The sequence below is a fragment of the Rhinoraja longicauda genome, chromosome 2, assembly GCF_053455715.1.
Source record: "Rhinoraja longicauda isolate Sanriku21f chromosome 2, sRhiLon1.1, whole genome shotgun sequence".
Lineage (NCBI taxonomy): Eukaryota > Metazoa > Chordata > Chondrichthyes > Rajiformes > Arhynchobatidae > Rhinoraja > Rhinoraja longicauda.
The window spans coordinates 5,415,721-5,434,373 of NC_135954.1; the positions used below are offsets into that span (position 1 = coordinate 5,415,721).

The window sequence follows — 18,653 nt, forward strand, 5'->3', positions numbered from 1 at the left end:
AACAGTTGGACAGGTACATGGATAGGACAGGTTTGGAGGGATACTATGGACCAAGCGCAGGCAAGTGGGACTAGTGTAACTGGGAACTGGGACATTGTTGGACGGTGTGGGCAAGTTTCCACACGGTGTCACTCTATGACTCTTTAAACAAAAAAAAAGGAGAGCTAGTCAGATCTCCAGTTCTGCGCGGCTCGGTTCGGTGTCCTGGTCCGGAGAGACCAGGACGCTGCTTGTTGTGTTGTGTGTGGCACCGCTTCTGGGAGGGGGAAGGTTGGGGTTAGGGGGTGGGTTGGGGTTGAAGAGCGAACCAGGTCAGGCCAGGCCACTCACACCGAGAGCACCGCGGCGGCGGCGGCGGCGACGGTGCAGACCAGGACCGAGCCGAGGCACATTGTACCCCGGCCGCAACACCACCAGCCCCGGCCCCAGCCCCGACCCCGACCCCGACCCCGACCCTCCTCGTCCACCGACAGCAAGGCCACCGAGGAGGAGTCGTTGCTGAGCGCCGACAGGTAAGGCGAGTCCCCCTTGGACTCCACTGTCCATCGGAGGACGTTGACCTTGGTCTCCATACTCTCCACCATCCTGTCCACCCGGGCGATCTGCTCCCTCAGCTCCTCGTCCTGCTCCAGGGCGCTGGGAGGGGGGTCCGTGGAAGAGCAGTTGTCCTGGACGCTCACCGCCCCCGACATCCCTGTGCGGACCAGCAGAGGGGACCTCCCGGCCAGTGGGAATCCCCGGCACAAGTTCAGCACCTTGGACAGGTCCACCTGGAACAGCTCCAGGCAAGAGCTGAAGGCGACCCACAGGCGCTCCATCTCCGCCCTCTGGTCGCCCCCCAGCCGCTTGTCCCTCAGCACAGCCGTCAGCTTGTCCCTGACCACCACGGACACGTCCTGGGTCTTCTCCCCGGTCCTCCACAACTCGTCCCGCAGCTCGGCCGAGTCGGACGAGCCCCCGACGCCCATGGCCAGGTGCCTGTAGCAGCTCGTCAGCTTGGCCAGCGACTCCACCAGCGACTTGCACTCGTCCCTCGCCCGGGCAGAGGCGGCGGCGGCTTCATCCGCGACCCTGGTGTTGTGGATTGGCATTTGGGTGGGTGGGTGGGTGGGTGTTTGGGTGGGTGGGTGTTTGGGTGGGTGTTTGGGTGGGTGGGTGTTTGGGTGGGTGGGTGTTTGGGTGGGTGGGTGGGTGTTTGGGTGGGTGGGTGGGTGGGTGGGTGGGTGGGTGTTTGGGTGGGTGGGTGGGTGTTTGGGTGGGTGGGTGGGTGTTTGGGTGGGTGGGTGGGTGTTTGGGTGGGTGGGTGTTTGGGTGGGTGGGTGGGTGGGTGGGTGGGTGTTTGGGTGGGTGGGTGGGTGAGTGGGTGAGTGGGTGGGTGGGTGTTTGGGTGGGTGGGTGGGTGAGTGGGTGGGTGGAGAGACGCTTCTGTCACCGGGCGGAGAGGAGCAGCGGGCACCCTCGCAAACGAGGAGACATCTAACCTTTTTCTCAATGCAACCCCACCTCTTCCCAACCCCTCCGTCCACAATCTGCAGCTCCTGGGGAAGTTCTGGTTCTGCTTGGTTCAAGTACAAGTCTCAGATCCACCTTACTCCTCGTTGCAGAAGATCACAATCCCTCTTCGCCGCGCCCACCTCTGTCCGCATTTCTCTCCCCCACACTCTCTCTCTCTCTCTCTCTCTCTCTCTCTGTCTCTCTCTCTCTGTCCCTCCCTGACTCTCTGTCGGACTCTCTCTCTCTCGCCTGGTCTTGCAACGAGCTGCGAGCTGCTTAAATGCATCTCTTGAGATTACAGCGCTTCCAGTGACGCAAGCGACAGGGAGGGTTACAACTGCAGATAGACAACAGAGTGCTGGAGTAACTCAGCGGGTCAATAGTCAATAGACAATAGACAATAGGTGCAGGAGGAGGCCATTCGGCCCTTCGAGCCAGCACCGCCATTCAATGTGATCATGGCTGATCATTCACAATCAGTACCCCGTTCCTGCCTTCTCCCCATACCCCCTGACTCCGCTATCCTTAAGAGCTCTATCTAGTTCTCTCTTGAATGCATTCAGAGACTTGGCCTCCACTGCCTTCTGAGGCAGAGAATTCCACAGATTCACAACTCTCTGACTGAAAAAGTGTGTCCTCATCTTCGTTCTAAATGGCCTACCGCTTATTCTTAAACTGTGGTCCCTGGTTCTGGACTCCCCCAACATTGGGAACATTGGGTCGGGCAGCATCTCTGGAGAACATGGATAGGTGACGTTTCACAGAGTGCTGGAGTAACTCAGCGGGTCAGGCAGCATCTCTGGAGAGAAGGATTGGGTGACGTTTCGGGTCGAGACCCTTCTTCAGACTGAGAGTCAGGGGAGAGGGAGACATAGAGATATGAAAGGCCAAGGTGTGAAAACACAGATCAAAGGCAGACGTTGATCAGGGAAAATGTTGAGTGTGGGAAAGAACTGCAGGTGCTGGTTTAGACCATAGATAGTCACAAAATGCTGAAGTAACCCAGCGGGACAGGCAGCATCTCTGGAGAGAAGGAATGGGTGACGTTTTGAGTCGAGAGCCTTCTGTAAATGTAGTTCCAGTTTTGTTTATTGTCACGTGTACCGAGGTACAGTGAAAAGCTTTTGTTGCGTGCTAACCAGTCAGCGGAAAGACAGTACATGATTGCAATCAAGCCATTTACAGTGTACATGATAAAGGGAATAACGTTTAGTGCAAGGTGAAGCCAGTGAAGTCCGATCCAAGATAGTCCGAGGGTGAATGGTTGATCGTTAACTGAGGTGAAAGTGACAAAGAGGCATGCAAACAGTAAAGTTAATCAGGAGGACAGTTGTCGGAGAACTAGGATGGGGATAGATGGGGAGAGAGAGGGAAAGCAAGGGTTACGAAGTTAGAGAAGTCAATGTTCATACCGCTGGGGTGTGAGCTGCCCAAGCGAAATATGAGGTGCCAGAAAGGTCAGATTGGGAATGGGAGGGGGAGTTAAAGTGTCTAGCAAACCAGGAGATCACATAGGTCCAGACAGACTGGGCGGAGGTGTTCAGCGAAATGGTCACCTAATTTGCAGTTAACCACATTGTCCATCCAAGACTGTAAGAAATTGCAGCAAATTGTGGACGCAGCCCAGACCATCACACAAACCAACTTCCCTTCCATTGACTCCATCTACACCTCACGCTGCCTCTGCAAGGCCAGCAGCATAATCAAGGCCCAGTCTCACCCCGGCCACTCCCTCTTCTCCCCTCTGCCATCGGGCAAGAGGTACAGAAGTGTGAAAACGCACACCTCCAGATTCAGGGACAGTTTCTTCCCAGCTGTTATCAGGCAACTGAACCATCCTACCGCAACCAGAGGGCAGTGCTGAACTACTATCTACCTCATTGGTGACCCTCAGACTATCCTTGATCGGACTTTGCTGGCTTTACCTTGCACTAAATGTTATTCCCTTATCATGTATCTGTATACTGGATGAATTTAAAAGAGAGTTAGATACTCTAGGGGCTGGTAGAATCAAGGGATATGGGGAGAAGGCAGGCATGGGTTACTGATTGTAGATGATCAGCCATGATCACAATAATGGCAGTGCTGGCTCGAAGGGCCGAATGGCCTCCTCCTGCATCTATGTTTCTATGTTTCTATGAATGGCTCGATTGTAATCAGGTATTGTCTTTTCGCTGACTGGTTAGCACGCAACAAAAGCTTTTCACTGTACCTCGCTCGGTACACGTGACAATAAACTAAACTGAACTACACATAGCCTGTTGAGAGTGAATACTCCGTGGTTAGGAGTGTAGATAGCCAGGGGGGTTGCAGAGTCATATAGTCATCCAACGTGCAAACGGGCCCTTTGGCCCAACTAGCCCATGCCAACCAAGATGTCCTACCTACTGTAAGCTAGTCTCACCTGTCCAACCTTTCACCCATATGCATCTAAGCCTTTTTCCTATCCATGTACCTGTCCAAGTATCTTTTAAATGTGGTTACAGTTCCTGCCTCAAATGCCTCCTCTGGCAGCTCGTTCCATGTAAGGCGGCACGGTGGCGCAGCAGTAGAGTTGCTGCCTTACAGCGAATGCAGCGCCGGAGACCCGGGTTCAATCCCAACTACGGGTGATGTCTGTACGGAGTTTGTACGTTCTCCCCATGACCTGCGTGGGTTTTCTCCGAGATCTCCGGTTTCCTCCCACAATTCCAAAGACGTACAGGTTTGTAGGTTAATTGGCTTGGTAAATGAAAGAAAATTGTCCCTAGTGGGTGTAGGACAGTGATAATGTGCGGGGATCGCTGGTCGGCGCAGACCCGGTGGGCCGAAAGGGCCTGTTTCCGCGCTGTATCTCTAAACTAAACTAAACTATATGTACCCACCAACCTAACGATAATCCCCAATCCTTTCCACTCGTCACTTTAATTTCATGTTTCACGCATTTTGTGTTTTTATGACTGTTGGCAGATCTATTCCCCTCCTGGGATAAATAAAGTTCTATTGGGGAGTCTAGAACAAGGGGCCACAGTTTAAGAATAAGGGGTAGGCCATTTAGAACTGAGATGAGGAAAAACTTTTTCAGTCAGAGAGTTGTGAATCTGTGGAATTCTCTGCCTCAGAAGGCAGTGGAGGCCAATTCTCTGAATGCATTCAAGAGAGAGCTAAATAGAGCTCTTAAGGATAGCGGAGTCAGGGGGTATGGGGAGAAGGCAGGAACGGGGTACTGATTGAGAATGATCAGCCATGATCACATTGAATGGCGGTGCTGGCTCGAAGGGCCGAATGGCCTCCTCCTGCACCTATTGTCTATTGTCTATTGTCTATTGTATCGTATTGTATCGTATAAAACATTTAAAAGACAGGTAGACACAAAATGCTGGAGTAACTCAGCAGGTCAGGCAGCATCTCTGGAGAGAAGGAATGGGTGACGTTTCGGGTCGAGACCCTTCGATTTTAACCAGCATCTGCAGTTTTTTTCCTAAACATTTCTAAGGCAATTGGACAAGTTCCTGGATAGACTCTAGAGATACCGTGTGGAAACCAACGTTGGAGAGAGTGCAGAGGAGGCTTATCAGAATGCTGCCTGGATTACAGAGTATTAGCTCCAAGGAGGGATTTTAGTCTTTAGAAATACAGTGCGAAAAAAAGTCCTTCGGCCCAATGAGTTCATGCCAGCCCAGGTTTACTCCGTACACTAGCACCATCCTACGCACTAGGGACAAATTACAATTTACCGAAGCCAATTAACCTATAAGCCTGTCCTCCTTTGGACTGTGGGAGGAAACCGGAGCACCCGGAGAAAACCGACACGGTCACAAGGAGAACGTACAAACTCTGTACAGACAGCACCCGTAGTCGGGATCGAACCCTGGTCTCTGACGCTGTAAGGCGGCAACTCTGCCGTTGTGCCACCGTGCCACTCCTTCAGCGATGCTGTTTATTTCTCTTTGTAATACAGTGTGGAAACAGGCCCTTTGGCCCAACTTGCCCATGCTAACCAAGATGTTCATCAGTTCATAAGCCATAGGACTCGAGGGCCTGAGCTACAGGGAGCGATTGAGCAGGCAATGACTCTATTCCTTGAAACACTGGAGGATGAGGGTGTCAGGTTTTATGGGGACAAGGCAGGAGAATGGGGTTGAGAGGGAAAGATAGATCAGCCATGATTGAATGGTTGGGTAGACTTGATGGGCCGAATGGCCTAATTTTGCTCATATAACTTATGAACTCATGAATCTTATCGAGGTGTACAAAATCATGAGAGGTATAGACTGGGTAGATGCAGAGAGTCTCTTGTCCAGAGTAGGGGAATCGAGAACCAGAGGACATAGTTTTAAGGTGAGGGGTGGGGGAGAGATTTAATAGGAACCTGAGGGGTGACTTTTTCACACAGAGGGTGGTGGGTGTATGGAACGAGTTGCCAGAGGAGATAGTCAAGGCGGGTTCTATCGCAACGTTTAAGAAACATTTGGACAGGTACATAGATAGGACAGGTTTGGAGGGATATGGGCCAAATGCAGGGACTGGTGTAGATGGGGCATGTTGGCAGGTGTAGATGGGGCATGTTGGCAGGTGTAGATGGGGCATGTTGGCAGGTGTAGATGGGGCATGTTGGCAGGTGTAGATGCGGCATGTTGGCAGGTGTAGATGGGGCATGTTGGCAGGTGTCGGCAAGTTGGGCCGAAGGGCCTGTTTCCATGACCCTATGACTCCTAGGAGCAGAATTAGAAACATCGAAACATCGAAAATAGGTGCAGGAGTAGGCCACTCGGCCCTTCGAGCCAGCACGGCCACTCAACATGACCATGGCCGATCATCCACAACCAGTACCCCGTTCCTGCCCTCTCCCCATACCCCCCGACTCCTCTAGACCCAAGAGCCAAATCCAACTCTTTCTCTTTAAAACATCCAGTGAACCGGCCTCCACTGCCCTCCGTGGCAGAGAACTCCACAGACTCACAACTCTCTGGATGAAAAAGCCTCTCCTCATCCCAGTCCCAAATGGCCGACCCCCCCTTTCCCAGACTGTGTAGCCCTTGCTTCTGGATGCCCCCAACATCGGGAACACCCCCCCGCCCCCACCCCCCCTGCATCTAGCCTGTCCATTCCACCAAGAACTCTACATGTTCCTACAAGATCCCCTCTCGCCCCTCCAAACCCCAGTGAATACAAGCCCAGTCTCTCCAACCTCTCCCCAGATGACAGTCCTGCCATCCCGGGGACCAACCTGGTGAAACCAAGCTGCACCGCCTCAGGTAACTGAATGAGGTCATTCAGCCCATCAAGTCTACCCCACCATTCAAAAAAATGCCCGTAACTCGTTCCATAGAACCACCACCCTTTACGTAAAAAAGTTTCCGCTCAGTTTCCTCGAGTTATACAATGTGGAGATAGACCATTCATCTCCTCTCCCATCGGGCAAGAGGTACAGAAGTGTGAAAACGCACACCTCCAGATTCAGGGACGGTTTCTTCACAACTGTTATCAGGCAACTGAACCATCCTATCAACAACCAGAGAGCAGTCCTGAACTACTATCTACCACATTGGAGACCCTCGGACTATCTTTGATCTGGCTCTGCCGTGCACTAAACGTTATTCACGTTATTCCCTTCGTCATGTACCTGTGCACTGTGGACGGCTCAGTAATAATCATGTAAGGTCTTTCCGCTGACTGGTTAGCACGGAACAACATTTTTTTTCACTGTACCTCGGTACACGTGACAATAAACTAAACTAAACCAAGAAGGGTCTCGGCCCAAATCGTCACTTCTCCATGTTCTCCAGAGATGCTGCCTGACCCGCTGAGTTACTCCAGCACTCTGTGAAACGTCACCTATCCAAGTTCTCCAGAGATGCTGCCTGACCCGCTGAGTTACTCCAGCACTCTGTGAAACGTCACCTATCCATGTTTTCCAGAGATGCTGCCTGACCCGCTGAGTTACTCCAGCACTCTGTGAAACGTCACCTATCCATGTTTTCCAGAGATGCTGTCTGACCCGCTGAGTTACTCCGGCACTCTGTGTCCTTTTGGTTCATAAATAGAAAGTTAAAAACAGTTCCAGTGGCTTCCCTGCATTGTGGCTTCACCGTTGGGAATATGTTTCGGGAATTGGGAAAAGCGCCTTCCGTGAATTCCATTCATTAATTTTAATGAAAAGAAAATCAGGGAGCACACACACACTGGAGTTGCTAATTAGTGCTCCTGATGGACTAAGCCTTGCGCTGAAGGCTCAGGTACAAGAACTTGTGCTTCTTCCCTGACCGACACAGGTGTCAAACACTTACCCAAACCCCCAGGCGTGGTGCCACTGGGCTGCTGGTGCAGTGATTAGGGGAGGAATGGTTCACTGGCGTCTTCATCAGCAGCAGTGTGTGGAAAGAATGAACCAGCACTCGATCGTGATAACAACCTGCCCAATTCACAGCACATGGAAGCATAGAAAATAGGTGCAGGAGGAGGCCATTTTTCATAGGCCGCTCTTCATTGTGATCATGGCAGATCATCCACAATCAGTAACCCGTGCCTGCCTTCTCCCTACATCCCTGGATTCCGCTAGCCCCTGGAGCTCTATCTAACTCTCTTTTAAAGTCATCCAGTGAATTGGCCTCCACTGCCCTCTATGGCAGAGAATTCCACAAATTCACAAGTCTCTGGGTGAAAATGTTTTTTTCTCACCTCAGTTTTAAATGGCCTCCCCTTTATTCTTAGACTGTGTGGCCCCTGGTTCTGGACTCCCCGAACATTGGGAACATTTTTCCTGCATCTAGCTTGTCCAGGCCTTTTATAATTTTATACGTTTCTATAAGATCCCCTTTCATCCTTCTAAACTCCAGCACAATGTTTTAACCAGGATATCGGAACCTACCAAACGCCACATAGAGGGATACAGGTTGGAAACAGGCCCATCGGCCCAACTTGCCCACGTTGGTCCCCATATCCCTTGATTCCGCTAGCCCCTAGAGCTCTATCTAACTCTCTTTTAAATTCATCCAGTGAATTGACCTCCATCGCCTTCTGTGGCAGAGAATTCCACGACCAACATGTCCCATCTACAGTAGTCCCACCTGCCCGCGTTTGTCCCACATCCCTCCAATCCTCTTCCATCTGTACCATGCAACAAACGCTTTTCACGGTACCTCAGGTAAATGTGACAGTAAACTAAACTCAAATTATCCATGGACCTGCCTCAACTGGGGCGGCGCGGTGGCGCAGCAGGTAGAGCTGCTTCCTCACAGCGCCAGAGACCCAGGTTCCATCCCGACTACGGGCGCTGCCTGTACGGAGTTTGTACGTTCTCCCCGTGACCTGCGTGGGTTTTCTCCAGGTGCTCCGGTTCACACCCACACCCCAAAGGTTGGTAGGCTCATTTGCTTGGTATAATTGTAAATTGTCCCACGTGTGCGTAGGATTGTGTTGGTGTGCGGGGATCGCTGGTCGACACGAACCCTGTTTCCACGCTGTATCTCTAAACTACACTGAACTAAACTACCTCCTCCGGCTGAAGAAGGGTCTCGACCCGAAACGTCACCCATTCCTTCTCTCCTGAGATGCTGCCTGACCTGCTGAGTTACTCCAGCATTTTGTGAAATAAATACCTTCGATTTGTACCAGCATCTGCAGTTATTTTCTTACACCTCCTCCGGCAGCTCATTCCATATACCCATCACCCTTTGAGTGAATAAGTTACACCTTTCAAATGGCTGAAGGGCGCTCTATCTCTATAGTCTAAACTCTAAACGTAGAGAGGTGATGTTTCTGATCGGGACTGGCATTTTTTTATTTTATTAACTTTCCTTTCCAACATCAACTTTTAGGTCTGTTCTTTCCATTGTACCTCAGTACACATCACAATAACAAACCTAATACTGAACCTGCTTTGCATGTTTTCCAATCAGATCAGATAATGCTGTAAGATCATAAGATCAAAAGTAATAGGAGTAGAATTAGGCCATTCGGCCCATCAAGTCTACTCTGTCATTCAATCACGGCTGATCTACCTCTCCCTCCTAACCCCATTCTCCTGCCTTCTCCCCATAACTCCTGACACCCGCACTGATTAAGAATCTATCTCTTTCCTTAAAAATATCCACTGACTTTGGCTCCACAGCCTTCTGTGACAATACATATCGTTCTATATACACCGATCAGCCAAAACATTATGACCTGATGAGCCAAAACATTATGCCCACCTGCCTAATGTGCTGTTGGTCCTCTGTGTGCAGCCCCATACGCAGCAGGGTGCGATGCACTGTGTATTGTGACACATTCCTCCCGTGACCACCATTAACATTTTCCGTGACTTGTGCCACAGTCGACCTTCTGTCAGTTCGGGCCAGACGGGATAGCCTTCGTTGCCCTCGCGCATCGATGAGCCTTGGGCGCCCAACACCCTGCCTGTCGCCCGTTTGTGGTTTGTCCCTCCTCGGACCACTGTCGGTAGGTACTCACCACTGCTGACCGGGAGCACCCCACAAGCCTTGCTGTTTCAGAGATGCTCTGACCCAGTCGTCTGGCCATAACAATTTGGCCCTTGTCAAAGTCGCTCAGGTCTTTACTCCTGCCCATTTCTCCTGCATCCAACACATCAACTTCAAGACCTGACTGTTCACTTGCTGCCTAATATATCCCACCCCTTGACAGGTTCTATTGTAAAAAGATAATCAATGTTATTCACTTTACTTGTCAATGGTCATAATGTTTTGGCTGATCAGTGTATGTTCTATACATAAATACAATCAAGCCAAACTCAAGTAAAATTGTTAATTCTTACTTGCAGCAGCACAGCAGATATGTAAACATAGTACTCTGTAAAACCCATAATCAATATTTTTTTTAAGTCCTGTATTTAAGATAAAACAAACAGACAAATAAATAAATATTAACAGGAATGGCGGGACTATCATATGTTGAAAGACTGGAGCGACTAGGCTTGTATACACTGGAATTTAGAAGGATGAGAGGAGATCTTATCGAAACGTATAAGATTATTAAGGGGTTGGACACGTTAGAGGCAGGAAACATGTTCCCAATGTTGGGGGAGTCCAGAACCAGGGGCCACAGTTTAAGAATAAGGGGTAGGCCATTTAGAACTGAGATGAGGAAAAACCTTTTCAGTCAGAGAGTTGTAAATCTGTGGAATTCTCTGCCTCAGAAGGCAGTGGAGGCCAATTCTCTGAATGCATTCAAGAGAGAGCTAGATAGAGTTCTTAAGGGAGAAGGCAGGAACGGGGTACTGATTGAGAATGATCAGCCATGATCACATTGAATGGCGGTGCTGGCTCCAAGGGCCGAATGGCCTCCTCCTGCACCTATTGTCTATTGTCTATAACAATGTAGGATAGTGTTAATGTGTGTGGATCGCTGGGCGGCACGGACTTGGTGGGCCGAAAAGGCCTGTTTCCGGCTGTATATATATGATATGATATGATAAAGGTAGATAATAGTGGTAATAATAGGTAGAGCAAAGGGGAAGATACAGAGTGTACAATACAGTATCGTTTCCAGCGCCGGCCCTATCCCCAAACTCTATCTCCGTTACATTGACGACTGTATCGTTGCTGCCTCCTGCATCCATGCAGAACATGGGGGAACTTCATCAACTTCACCACCAATTTTCATCCTTCACTCACATTTACTTGGGCCACCTCCGACACCTCCTTCCCCTTTCTTGATCTCACAGTCTCCATCACAGGAACTAGACTAATGACTGACGTCTATTACAAACCCACTGACTCCAACAACTGACTTCTTCCCACACTGCTTCCGGCAAAGACTCTGTCCCCTACTCCTGATTCCTCCGTCTACGCCGCATCTGCGCCCAGGATGAGGTGTTCCATACCAGGACATCCGAGATGTCCTCATCCTTTAGGAAACGGGGGTTCCCCTCTCCCATCATTGATGAGGCCCTCACTCGTGTCTCCTCGGTACCCCGCAGCTCCGCCCTTGCTCCCCCTCCCCCTAGTCGCAACAGAGACAGAGTCCCCCTAGTCCTCTCCTTCCACCCCATCAGCCGTCGCATACAACACATTATCCTCCGAAATTTCCGCCACCTCCAACGGGATCCCACCACTGGCCACATTTTCCCATCTCCACCCCTTTCCGCCTTCCACAGAGACCGTTCCCTCCGCAACTCCCTGGTTAACTCATCCCTTCCCATCCAAACCATCCCCTCCCCAGGTACCTTCCCCTGCAACCGCAGGAGATGCAACACCTGTCCCTTTACCTCCCCCCTCGACACTGTCCAGGGACCCCAACAATCCTTTCAGGTGAGGCAGAGGTTCACTTGCACCTCCTCCAACCACATCTACTGTATCCGTTGTTCAAGATGTGGACTCTTATACACCGGCGCGACCAAACGCAGACTGGGCGATCGTTTCGCGGAACACCTTCGCTCAGCCCGCGTGAACCAACCTGATCTCCCGGTTGCTGGACACTTTTAGTCTCCTTCCCATTCCTACACTGACCTTTCTGTCCTGGGTCTCCTCCATTGTCAGTGTGAGGCTAAACGCAAATTGGAGGAACAGCATCTGATATTTTGCTTGGGCAGCTTATAGCCCAGTGGTATCGATATTGATTTCTCTCACTTTAGGTAGCCCGGGCATTCCCTCTCTCTCCATCCCTCCCCCACCCAAGTCACACTAGCTTCTCATTTTCACCCTACAAACAGCTAACAATGTTACCTTTACCATCGTTACTTTTTGCGTATCTTTCATTCATTGTTCTTTATCTCCACATCACCGTCTATCTCTCTCGTTTCCCTTATCCCTAACCAGTCTGAAGAAGGGTCTCGACCCGAAACATCACCCATTCCTTCTCTCCAGAGATGCTGCCTGTCCCACTGAGTTACTCCAGCTTTTTGTGTCTTACCTTTCTGCCTTGCATGTGAATTCCAGCCTTATGTGCTGTGAAGAGCTAGATAGAGCTCTTAAGGATAGCGGAGTCAGGGGGTATGGGGAGAAGGCAGGAACGGGGTACTGATTGAGAATGATCAGCCATGAGGGGTTGGACAGGCTAGATGCAGGAAGATTGTTCCCGATGATGGGGAAGTCCAGAACAAGGGGTCACAGTTTAAGGATAAGGGGGAAGTCTTTTAGGACCGAGATGAGAAAGTTTTTTTTCACACAGAGAGTGGTGAATCTGTGGAATTCTCTGCCACAGAAGGTAGTTGAGGCCAGTTCATTGGCTATATTTAAGAGGGAGTTAGATGTGGCCCTTGTGGCTAAAGGGATCAGGGGGTATGGAGAGAAGGCAGGTACGGGATACTGAGCTGGATGATCTGCCATGATCATATTGAATGGCGGTGCAGGCTCGAAGGGCCGAATGGCCTACTCCTGCACCTATTTTCTATGTTTCTATGTTTCTATGATCACATTGAATGGCGGTGCTGGCTCGAAGGGCCGAATGGCCTCCTCCTGAACCTATTGTCTATTGTTTATTGTCTAAACCAACTCTGCCTCATATGAGTTGCTTGGATTCATTTTGCTGGAAACACTCAGGAGGGCACTTAATGTTTTCTGATTCATTTACTTTGTGTTTATCAAGATGCTAGCATGGGTTGAAGAGGTCATTTCAGAGAGCTTTGACAAGAAACAGCTTACAGTCGATTTCGGACTGATTCAATATCTTGCAGCTGAGAAGAAGCTTTTAAGAAAATCCGTGAAATACTTATATAAGATCGTAGAGTAATCATGAAAGATTGGAGTGCCACCCGGGAAATGCCTCAGGCTACCATTTCTTTAGTGCAGTAACCAATTTTCATTTATGTAATTTAAATCATGCCAATAGCCGTACGATTTTTAGCTCTCTCGCTTTTTAGCTTTTTAGCTCCGAGTCTGTCATTGAAATTATCTTCCGCTGGCTTGACAAGGCAAATCCTTTTACAGTGAAGGATATTTTGTAGAACATAATAACGTTGCACTGAGTGGCGGGAACTCCCCCTGCAATAATCTGTTTCGATGTGCTTTGATCGGTGTCAATTTGGGTCGGCAATTCTTTACAGCAAAATAATGTTTACAGCGAGAGCGGAATAACAGGGGCGGCACGGTGGCGCAGTGGGTAGAGCTACTGCCTCACGGCGCCGGAGACCCGGGTTCGATCCTGACTACGGGCGCTGTCTGTGCGGGGTTTGTACGTTCTCCCTGTGACCTGCGTGGGCTTTTCCGGGTGCTCCGGTTTCCTCCCACATCCCAAAGACGTGCAGGTTTGTAGGTTAATTGGTTTCTACGTAAAAGGTTATAGAAACATAGAAACATAGAAAGTTGGTGCAGGAGGAGGCCATTCGCCCCTGCGAGCCAGCACCGCCATTCAATATGATCATGGCTGATCATCCAGAATCAGTACCCCGTTCCTGCTTTCTCCCCATATTCAAGATTCAAGATTCAAGATTCAAGATAGCTTTATTTGTCATCCAATATTGGACGAAATTCAGTCACCCACAGTCCAACAATAAAAGCATTAAATAGGCATTAAAATTACACAACCCCAAAAACACACAAAAAAAGAAACATCCATCAAAGAAACATCCATCATAGTGAGTCTCCTCCTCCAGTCCTCTCTCTCCTCACTGTGATGGAAGGCCACAATGTCTTTTCCCTTCTCCTGCTGTCCTCTCCCGCAGTCAGGTTGTTGTGGTTGCAGGCCGCGCCGGACGGTCCGCAGCGGGCCAGCCCAAGGCGAGTCCCTGCCGCTCCCGCAGCCTCCGAAGACGGCCGGCTCCGCCGATGATAAGTCCGATCCGGGCGGGCGAACACGCTGTCGCTGCCGCTGTTGCTGCACGTCGGGGCGGTCGTGGCTCCCGACATTGAAGACCCCGCCCAGCAGAGAAACATCCCGCGGCCTATCTTAGGCCGCGCTGGACGGTGAAAAGTCCGCGACCCAAGCCCCGCGATCCGGGGCGGGCGAACACACTGCCTCTGCCGCTGCCGCTGCCGGAGCTCCCGATGTCGGCATCCATGCGGCCCGAGCCTAAGGCGAGTCGCAGCCGCTCCCGCAGCCTCCGAGGACGGCCGGCTCCACTGATGGTAAGTCCGGTCCGCGGGCTCTGCGAACCGGAGCCCTGGAGGCCGCCAGCTCCAGGAGTTGGGCCGATGGTAGGCCGCAGCAGGAACGGAGACAACACCCAGAACACAAAGGTCGGGTCTCCGTTCGGAAGGGACACATATTTACAATTTTACAGTTCCCCCCCTCCCCCCCACATACAAACATAGTACACAAACACAAAAACACCACATCACATCGACAATTAAGACACAAAAAAACAACAAAAACACAAAGACAAATGGACCGCAGGTAAGCCGCAGCTGCTAGGGCAGCGCCGCCATTTTGGTCATCCCTTGATTCCATTAGCCCTTAGAGCTAAATCTAACTCTCTCTTGAAAACATCCAGTGAATTGGCCTCCACTGCCTTCTGTGGCAGAGAATTCCACAGATTCACAGCTCTCTCAGTGAAAAAGTTTTTCCTCATCTCGGTCCTAAATGGCCTACAACCTTATTCTTCAACTGTGGCCCCTGGCTCTGGACTCCCCCAACGTCGGGAACACTTTTCCGGCATCTAGCCTGTCCAATCCCTTAAGAATTTTACATGTTTCTATAAGATCCCCTCTCAACCTTCTAAATTCCAGTCAATACAAGCCCAGATGATCCACTCTTTCATCATATGTCTGTCCCGCCATGTTGGGAATTAACCTGGTGAACCTACGCTACACTCCCTCAATAGCAAGAATGCCCTTCCTCAAATTAGGAGACCAAAACTGCACACAGTACTCCAGGTTTGGTCACCAGGGCCCTGTACAACTGCAGTAGGACCTCCTTACTCCTAAACTCAAATCCTCTCGCAATGAAGGCCAACATGTCATTGGCTTTCTTCACTGCCTGCTATACCTGCATGCTTACTTTCAGTAACTGATGTGCAAGGGCACACAGGTCTCGTTGCACCTCCCCTTTTCCTAATCTGACACCATTCAGATAATAATCTGCCTTCTTGTTCTTGCCACCAAAGTAAATAACCTAACATTTATCCACATTATACTGCATCTGCCATGCATGTGCCCAATCACCCAACCTTTCCAAGTCACCCTGCAGCCTCATAGCATCCTCCTCGCAACTCACACTGCCACCCAGCTTTGTGTCATCTGCAAACTTGGAGATGTTACATTTAATTCCCTCAACTAAATCGTTTATATTGTAAATAACTAGGGTCCCAGCACCGAGTCTTGCGGCACCCCACTAGTCACTGCCTGCTATTCTGAAAAGGACCCGTTAATTCCTACTCTTTGCTTCCTGTCTGCCAACCAGTTCTCTATCCATGTCAATACCCTACCCCCAATACCATGTGCTCTAATTTTGCACACTAATCTCTTGTGTGGGACCTTGTCAAAGGCTTTTTGAAAGTCCAGATACAACACATCCACTGGCTCCCCCTTATCCATTCTACTTGTTACATCCTCGAAAAATTCCAGTAGATTAGTCAAGCCTGATTTCCCCTTCATAAATCCATGCTGACTTTGACCGATCCCGTCTCGGCTTTCCAAATGCGCTGCCATAACATCTTTAACAATCGACTCAGGCATCTTCCCCACTACCAATGCAAGGCTAGCTGGTCTACAATTCCCTGACTTCTCTCTCCCTCCTTACTTAAAAAGTGGGGTTACATTGGCTACCCTCCAGTCCACAGGAACTGTCCAGAGTCGAGCAGGGATACTGATTGTGGATGATCAGCCATGATCACATTGAATGGCTCGAAGGGTCAAATGGCCTCCTCCTGCACCTATTGTCTATTGAGAGACCATTGGAAAATGATCACCAATGCATCCTTGTTTTCAAGGGCCACCTCCTTGAGTACTCTGGGACCATCAGGCCCTGGGGATTTATCTGCCTTCAGTCCCAACAGTTTACCCAAGACTATTTCCTGACTAATGTGGATTCCCTTCAGTTCCTCCCTCCCACTAGATCCTCGGTCCCCTAGTATTTCCGGGTGATTGTTTGTGACTTCCTTCGTGAAGACAGAATCAAAGTACTCGTTTAACTGGTCTGCGATTTCCTTGTTTCCCATCGAAGGTAGACACAAAATGCTGGAGTAACTCAGCGGGTCAGGCAGCATCTCAGGAGAGAAGGAATGTGTGACGTTTCGGGTCGAGTCCCTTCTTCAGACTATTTTCCATCTTTCCCGTTATAAATTCACCTGTCTCTGATTGTAATGGACCTACATTCGTCTTCACAAATCTTTTCCTCTTCACATATCTAAACAAACTTTTACAGTCAGTTTTTATATTCCCCACATGCTTTCTTTCATGCTCTATTTTCCCTCTCTTAATTAACCCCTTTGTCCTCCTCTGTTGAGTTCTAAATTTCTCCCAGTCCTCTGGTTTGCTGCTTCCTCTGACCGATTTATTTGCCTCTTCCTTGGCTTTAACACTGTCCCTAATTTCCCTCGTTAGCCACAGTTGAACTGCCATCCCCTTTTTATTTTTACAGCAGACAGGGATGAACATTTGTTGTAATACATTTGCCCAGCCAATTAACCTACAAACCTGTACGTCTTTGGAGTATGGGAGGAAATTGAAGATCTCGGAGAAAACCAACGCAAGTCACGAGGAGAACGTACATTCTCCGTACAGACAGCGCCCGTAGTCAGGATCGAACCTGAGTCTCCGGTGCTGCATTCGCTGTGAGGTAGCAACTCTACCGATGCGCCACCGTGCCGCCCTATCTTCTCCTATCTCTTATGATCTTATGAAAAGAACTTGCCCAACACACCTCCTTTAAACTTTGCCTCTCTCACGTTAAAGCCATGCCCACTAGTCTTTGACATGTCCACCCTAGGGAAAAAGGTCCTGGATGTCTACCCGACCTAGGCCTCTCATGATTTTATATCCTTCTATCGGGTCTCCCATCAGCTACAGGGAAAGCAATCCAAGTTTATCCCACCTCACCTTGCGGCTAATAGTCATACGTCAAGAGTCAAGAGCGTTTTATTGTCTGAAGAGGGTCTCGACCCGAAACGTCACCCATTCCTTCTCTCCACAGATGCTGCCTGAACCGCTGAGTTAGTCCGGCATTTTGTGTTTATCTCTTGTGTTTTATTGTCATATGTCCCGAAATGGAACAATGAAATTCTTAGTTGCAGCAGCACTATTATGTTTGTTTTGTTTGGTTTTTGTGTGTACGTATGTGTGCGTGTGTATTAGTTTAGAGATACAGCGCGCAAACAGGCCCTTCGGCCCGCCGGGTCCAAGCCGCCCAGTGATCCCCGCATATGAACACGATCCTACACCCACTAGGGACGATTTTTTACATTTACCAAGCCAATTAACCTACAAACCTGTACGTCTTTGGAGTGTGGGAGGAAACAGAAGATCACGGAGAAAACCCAAGTGGCCACGGGGAGAACGTACAAACTCCGTACAGACAGCACCCGTAGTCGGGATATAACCCAGGTCTCTGGCAAGGCAGCAGCTCGACCACTGCACCACCATGCCACACGCACATATATATATATATATATATTTATATCGGCGAAACCAAGCGCAGGCTCGGCGATCGCTTCGCTGAACACCTGCGCTCGGTCCGCATTAACGCAACTGATCTCCCGGTGGCCCAGCACTTTAACTCCCCCTCCCATTCCCAGTCTGACCTCTCTGTCATGGGCCTCCTCCAGTGCCATAGTGAGGCCGCCGGAAATTGGAGGAGCAGCACCTCATATTTCGCCTGGGCAGTTTGCGGCCTGGTGGTATGAACGTCGACTTCTCCAACTTCAGATAGCTCCTCTGTCCCTCCCTTCCCCTCCTCCTTCCCAGATCTCCCTCTATCTTCCTGTCTCCACCTATATCCTTCCTTTGTCCCACCCCCGACATCAGTCTGAAGAAGGGTCTCGACCCGAAACGTCACCCATTCCTTCTCTCCCGAGATGCTGCCTGACCTGCTGAGTTACTCCAGCATTTTGTGAATAAATCAATTTGTACCAGCATCTGCAGTTATTTTCTTATACTATATATATATATATATGTGTGTATGTGTATATATATATATATATATATATGTACACATGTGTGATCTATATATATGTGTATTTGTGAGCATGCACACACTGACCTTTTTTTCTATCGTTTATTATAGTGTTTACAGTGTACTATGTTAAATATTCTGTTGTGCTGCTGCAAGAATGAATTTTATTGTTC

General features: G+C 49.8%; 1 protein-coding gene across 1 annotated transcript; it reads right to left on the minus strand.

Annotated features, from left to right (window-relative positions):
- Positions 1 to 326: 326 nt before the first annotated feature.
- LOC144608771 (regulator of G-protein signaling 9-binding protein C-like) lies at positions 327 to 1,091 on the minus strand. The gene has a single exon (XM_078426859.1). It carries the CDS (start codon positions 1,089 to 1,091, stop codon positions 327 to 329), a length of 765 nt encoding a protein of 254 aa, XP_078282985.1.
- Between the last annotated feature and the right edge of the window lie 17,562 nt (positions 1,092 to 18,653).

Bases quoted from the DNA above. Each gene is read 5' to 3' on its own strand.
- LOC144608771 (XM_078426859.1), bottom strand. From the start codon at position 1,091: ATGCCAATCCACAACACCAGGGTCGCGGATGAAGCCGCCGCCGCCTCT.